Raw genomic sequence first — 6,656 nt, 5'->3', positions numbered from 1 at the left:
TATCCGCCCAGCGGCGGGAAGTGGAAGGCGAATGAGCGAGTGACGTTCTGCAGGCAGTAAACCCCCACGCCCGTCTATCCCTTCCGGTTTCAGGAGTGAGGCAGGAAGGGGCAACTCCGCAGGGAAGAGACAACTTTGTCCCCCTGCCCCTGTTCAGTCCCCGTCAGGGCACTCACTTGTGGAGTCCCGGTTCGCGCCACCGCCCCAGGCAGCGGCGCTCGGGAAACCCATACGTAAACGCCCGTTTTCTGCCTCAGGAGAGGCTTCGGCCGGCGGCGGGTGGAAACGCCAAGCGGTTCCCCGCCCGGGACATCCCGGCCGTTGCCTCTGTGCTGCCCCTCCTCAGCCGGCCGCGCTGTACAGCCGGAAGAGGCGGTGCGGCGACGGCGGCAGTACCGGGTCTGACGGCAGCTGGCCGTTGAGGCGGCGCTGGGCGGGGGGCTCCGCTAAGGAGCGGAGATGGCTGACGAGGCGCTCTTCCTGCTGCTGCACAACGAGATGGTGGCGGGGCTGTACCGCGCCGCCGAGCAGGGTGAAGGGGTGAGTGGGGCAGGGGCCGCCCGGGGAGCCGCCCGGTAGCGGCCGCGGCTAACGCTACGGCGGCGCCTTGTCTCTTGCAGGAGAACGGCCGCTGCACCACTAAGCTAGAGAGCATGGGCTTCCGTGTCGGGCAGGGGCTGATAGAGAGGTGAGTCCTCGCCGCGGCCGGCCCCGTGCAGTGCCCCTCTTCCTGCTCCCCCGCCAGTGGGCGCTGTTGTCCTCTGGGGGTTACGCTGCGGGAGCCCGTGCCCCTTTCTTCCCGGCCTGCTGGGTCTGGGCAGGGTTCACCAGCTCAGTGGAAAGCTGCCGGCTCCCCTGAGTGGACAGAGGGCTGATGCGGGTGTGCTTCTCTTACTAGACCTCCCATCCTGTCTTTTGGCATCTCATTCTTACGGGGACCTGTGTTTGAATTCCACAGGGAAGCTTTGGAGTATCTATTTTTGCAGCGCTTTCTGTCATGAAAACGGAGTCAAGGTGTATGGTTACTTTCAATGCTTACAGTCCCTTTTAGTTGCAGTTTTTGTAGACCTACTTTGGTATGTTTCCTATTTCTGGGATGTTTCATAGTTTTCTTCTTCTTCATAAATGTAATTTTGCGATTGGCTGCTATGTTTCTCAAAAACACTCTTGAGTCATTGGAACTTTGAAACCAAGCACGTTGCCTCCTTGTTTCCCCAGGCGCTTTGGGGATGCACATCTAACTTCAGCACCCTCCTCCTGGGGTGGTGTGGAGACTGAGCTTCTGAAATCATGCTTTCATTTTACAAAGTGGTGCTTTAGTGTCAGATGAAGACCCTTAAGGAGGATAAAGGGAGAGAATTCTGAAATAAGCTAGAGAAAGAGATCCCTTTTTGGGAAATGGGAACAAGTTTCACACGTTTGTTCCTCTGTGATAGTGCTTTTTTGCACATTTGAAGGACTCCTTTGAAGCAGTAGGTGTGATCTTTTTATCTTCTATTTAGACGTTTAGTTGAAGATAAAACTGATGCAGTGCTTTGCATCTTTCAGTACTTCAACTGTCTTTACTAGTCATATAATTAAAACATTTATTCTGCTGTCATGTTGCAGGTATTAACACTTGCTCTTAAGTTAAAATAGTTGAGGAATACAAAGTGATGCCACAACATGCTGAAAAACTGATTTTTATAACAGCCTCAAAAATGATGTGCATGGTACCATTTTTTCCTGTTTAATGGGTCAAGTTATGCATACCTTTGTTATTGATGTATTTCTCACTTATCTCTTAGGTTTACAAAAGATACTGCCAGGTTCAAGGATGAACTAGATATTATGAAGTTCATTTGCAAAGATTTTTGGACAACTGTATTCAGAAAACAAATAGATAACCTAAGGACTAATCATCAGGTACTAATGCTGTAGAGTAAGATTTAACTTGCAGAATCAGTAAAAGTTTTGAGTTAGTAGCACATTTTTCTTTTCCTCAGTCTAGAATTATTAGAAACCCAAAATGTTCGTTATTTCCTTTAAAAGTACGTTTTTAAGGTTCCTGTTAGCATGTAGCTTCAGAACACAACTTAGTAATTGCTTGTGTTGTCTTTATTGCCACCCTGTTTGGAAAGACTAAATGCTTTGAATTTCCTATGCTCTGCTGCAGAGCTACAGACTGACTGGACAGTAATGGTTACAATTGGTTAACACTTAAATAGGAACTTTTTACTGGTATTTCCCAATAAATCTTAGTAGAAAACTAGTCTGAGGAAGTGATATTGCTGTCTTAACGTATTTAAACAGAATGGCTGCCTTGAAGTATGCTTGGTTTTCATTTTGAGAGTAGTTAGAGTTTTCAGTAGTTGCACTCAACTTATAAAAGAAACACTGGAAAAGTTCCCAAATTTACATGTTGGTGACATTGCATTGTATCTATGTCCTTTCATGCATGAACAGCCACAGTTCTTGCAGCACGATTAAAATAATTTTGCTAGAGTAAAACAATCTTCTTCCTTTTGAATGACTTTCTTATGGCCATTTTCCCGTTATATCAAAATTGAAACATGAGAATTTGTACAAGGATTGTGCCAAGTAAAATAGGTTTTATTTTTCAGTGAGCTGTTTACCAAGTAATAACTTTAAGAGATAATTACCTTAGAAATCTGTTTTTGAATTCAAAGAAAGCTGCAGTATTTAGCTTAGGTCTCAATTGCATATTCAGCCTTAATCTAAGTTGAAGGGTTATGAAGTTCCAAGGTAGCACAGTCATTAACAAAGAAAATAAAATGACAGGTGTAGAAGAAGCTATACTGTGTGTTCATACTTAATTTATTAAAATGCATATTGTGGCACAAAATTGTAATATAGAAAATACCAGACTTCTAATTTGATCATCTGCTGGGTGTTGTTGCCTGTATCACTATTAAAGAAGATAATTCTCACTGTATTTGAGAATAAGAATGAAAATTAAGATTTGAATGTAAAAATCAGCATGCATTTTGTATATTGACAAAGACTTTCTAATATGGAGCTATTGTTTTTGAGCACCAGAAGGACTCTTCCAAAAATGTAAACAGATTTTTTTTAGGGTTAATTAATCATACTATTATGTAGGGGGTTTGTTGTAAACTCACAATTAAGTATCTTTTATTTTGATATTTCATATAAGTAAATACTGCCTTTCAAATCACATGTACCTTAATCTAAAATTGCATTTTTTAAATTTTTCAACCTGCGAACGTTTATATTTTATGTACAAATCAAATCACATAAAATGCTGATTCCATGTTACTACATATGCAACTAAAAAATCCTTTTTTTTTTTTTTTACAGGGTATATATGTCCTTCAGGACAATAAATTTCGTCTCTTGACACAAATGTCTGCAGGAAAGCAGTATTTAGAACATGCACCAAAGGTACCCTTCAGTTTTATTTTTGAGATCTACCAATTTGAATTACTTTGATTTATTATGATAACTTTATATAATTGAATTGATGCAAACTCTTCAGAAGGGCAGACAAAGTTTAGTCTCCAAAACCTGAGCTTTTAGAAATGCACCTCGTTTTGGAACACTGGATTTGATTTATGGCTCAAGAAATAGTCATAGTTGCTGTAAAACTTGCTGTTGTCATGTTTGATTTACTTGACGGTAGGAGTTGGTCTGCCACCACCACACAAATTCTTTCTCTTTGGAAAGCATGTGCTTTCTGAAGCTTTTTTTTTTTTTAATTTCCAGAACATAATTGGAAGATGCTGTTTGTTACCTAGAACAAGCTTCTGAGATTATATGAACATGTGGAAAGATCTTCCACCAATTAAAAATGGTTTTGAGTGTAGGTGCTGAGTGAGAGTAATAGTTTAGGTAAGTAAAATCGGTGCTTCTGCAGAAACTCTTATACAGCAGTTTGGTTCAGGCAGATGTAAGAAATGGGCATTCAGTTCCATTTTATGGCCTCTTAATCTTCATAGTCATCACAGTTGCAGGCTACTGTCCTCGGGTTTATTCTTCTTGGTGTTTGGCAAGATGTTTCTTCTGGTTTGCAGCATATATTCTAGATACCTGTAGGCCTTTGTATTCTAAGACCTGGTCTGTGCAAGAATGCTGTCTTGGACTGTTTCTCCTTCATTGACTTTAATATCAGTTGCTAATTTAGCCACATCTTTGGAATAATCATTTTAAGGATATGAAGTTCTGACAGGTATAGTGGAAACAGAAGCTACTCAGTGTGACGACAAATCTATATTGTGAGCTCTGCTGCACCATGTGTCAGAGCTTTCATCTGCTGGAGATGAGGAAGTCTCTTGAGCACAGTAACAGAACCTGCATAGTTTTATGTTGTCCAAGTGCTATGTCTTGTTCTTGAGTACTTAGTTTCATCTTTAGGAACAAGCTTCAACCTTCACATTTATTAAAAATACAACTTTATTTTTAGTATTTAGCGTTTACCTGTGGACTAATCAGAGGCGGCCTATCAAATTTGGGAATAAAGAGTATTGTAACAGCTGAAGTTTCATCAATGCCTGCATGTAAGTAGTTCTTGGAGTATCCAATTATTAACTTACTTGGTAACTTTCCTTATTGACTTCATCGCTGTATAAGCATTTTTCAAGGTGGGATTAGTTTGAAGCTGCTGGGCCCATAGGAGTCATTATAAACGTCTAGGTATAGCTTGTCACTAAATGCTTTAGTATTTAGAAATTACTGACAGAAGGTGAACCCCCATGATACTGAGTGGAAAGCAAAACTAAAAAGCTGCATTTATATTTAAGCACCAAATGAATAAGGATGGATGCCCAGAAGGCCATTTGAGCAACTGAAGATAAAAACAACCAAAGATAAAAACAACCAGAACAGTTCTTTCTCTACAGAAGCCATTAAGAAGGAATGAGAAATCTATTGTAACTACCCAAGCTGCTTAAGGTGGATTAAAAACTTTCCACAGTCTTTGAATGAATTCTAAATTTAGCTGACAAAACTGTTGTGATGTGAGAAATGGATCAACCTAAAAAAATAAAGAAAGAAAAAAACAGTTCAGCTGGAGTTAAATTTAATGCCAAATTGCTCAAAAAAAACCCCCAATGTTGATACTTTGTTGACTCTTTTTCTTTGCAGGTAAATTTCAGGTGATGATACAGAAGATGTAAAGCACATTCAAATCTGGGTGTCTACCTTAAAAATCCTTTGTGTGTGGATTCCATATCTTGGTTCAGCCTTGTATGTAGCTTGTAAATTATAGCAGTGTGCAGCACAATTCCAAAATATACAATAAACATTCAACAAATTAACTTAACACTATCCTTGCATCTTGGTATGAAATTTATTCTATACAAAAATATTCATGTCCGCATGGTAAAAAACCATCTAATCGAAAGTTTTCATCAAAACATTTCAGTTACCAAAGCAGCACGCATGGAAAACAGGAGGCATGTCTTGAGAACAGAATAAAAGCCTGACCAAGACTAAACTGCATTAAAGAACTAATCTTTTGTGTCCCCTCACATGAATGCCCAACTTCTGCCTTCCTCTGTTCACTCTGAACCATGAGGCAGCAATTGCTTTTGTATTATTCCAAGGAAGCCATTAGCAAGCAAACCAAAACCTTTCATTAGTGGTGTTCAGTGGAGGCTTACTTCTTCTGTAGAAATGATATGGGGCAGGAGAGAACAGTTAAACAGTTCCTCCTACCTAATTAACAACCATTTTTTTGTGTCGGAAAAGTTTATGGCTAAGGTCATCTATATTGGCTTGTGCATAAACTCAGTATTAACATAGTTGTTTTTAACTGCTAGCTACAACATGCTTCAGTTACGAGCATGTGCAGAAAGATGATTAGGCCTGCAAGAACCTATGAAGACATCACCAATACTCTTGAGGACATAGGGGTTTGCTAGATACGTTAGAAGATTTGCATAACAGTATAGGTCTTGCTGTAGGTAAGCATGAAAAGATCTTGTTAAAACTTTTAATGAATTCTGCTGTGAGACTTTCCTGTTGGCAGGTTCAGACTTTATACATTCAAATGAATCACAACAGAAACTTAATAGTGTTCATTTGGAAGTGTGAGAATGCCTTGTGATAGTGAAGCAGTTTCTAGTTTGTATAGACTAGCATACAACAGGATAACTAGGAAAGCTAATGTATTAACATAGCACCTTTGATTGTTGTAACTACACTGTGTTGGGAGAAGTGTATGTTGTCCAGTTTCATGACCCTCTGTAATCTCTAGGGAAGGTTTGAAGTTTGTAATAGACCAAGCTTTTTCTAGGGAGCTGTTACAAGCTGGCAAACTATAGATTATAAATGCAATAACCATGCAGCTGTTATACTTGAGTTTAAGATGCATGAAATTCAGATCTTTCCAGGTACCGCCAATTATAGTTCAAATTAGTTGTAGCTGAATAAATTGACAGTTCTAAGAAACATCTAGAGCAGAACTCAAACTAGCAAACTGCTGTCCCATTGTATATAGAGGAAAGTAATTAAAGTGGTGTGGTACTCAATGAGGATCAGCTGTTTGACTTAAAATGCTGGGTTCTTATACTAGCAGCTTATAGGAAGGCTGTGGTAGTTGTTTACCTTCATTCCTCAGACTTGTTTGTAACTATAGGGGTAGAGAATCAGCTAACTAGTATTCTTGCATTTCATGGGTTCTTCAGTTGCCAGCT

The 6,656-nt window shown here is 40.0% G+C and overlaps 1 protein-coding gene across 1 annotated transcript; it reads left to right on the top strand.

Moving 5' to 3' along the window:
* Nucleotides 1-356: 356 nt before the first annotated feature.
* On the top strand, nucleotides 357-5,286 carry TRAPPC6B (trafficking protein particle complex subunit 6B). Its single transcript, XM_061367345.1, has 6 exons — nucleotides 357-540; nucleotides 621-688; nucleotides 1,788-1,905; nucleotides 3,322-3,405; nucleotides 4,424-4,517; nucleotides 5,104-5,286. Exons 1-6 carry the CDS (start codon nucleotides 460-462, stop codon nucleotides 5,133-5,135), a joined length of 477 nt encoding a protein of 158 aa, XP_061223329.1. The 5' UTR covers nucleotides 357-459; the 3' UTR covers nucleotides 5,136-5,286.
* The last annotated feature ends 1,370 nt before the right edge of the window (nucleotides 5,287-6,656 follow it).

Source organism: Neopsephotus bourkii, unplaced genomic scaffold (assembly GCF_033783945.1).
Source record: "Neopsephotus bourkii isolate Nb327-2 ecotype Australia unplaced genomic scaffold, CSIRO-AGI_Nbou_v1 NB_1376, whole genome shotgun sequence".
NCBI classification, from domain to species: Eukaryota; Metazoa; Chordata; class Aves; order Psittaciformes; family Psittacidae; genus Neopsephotus; species Neopsephotus bourkii.
Note: the sequence above shows the minus strand (reverse complement) of the source record. Positions and strands in the feature narration are given on the sequence as shown.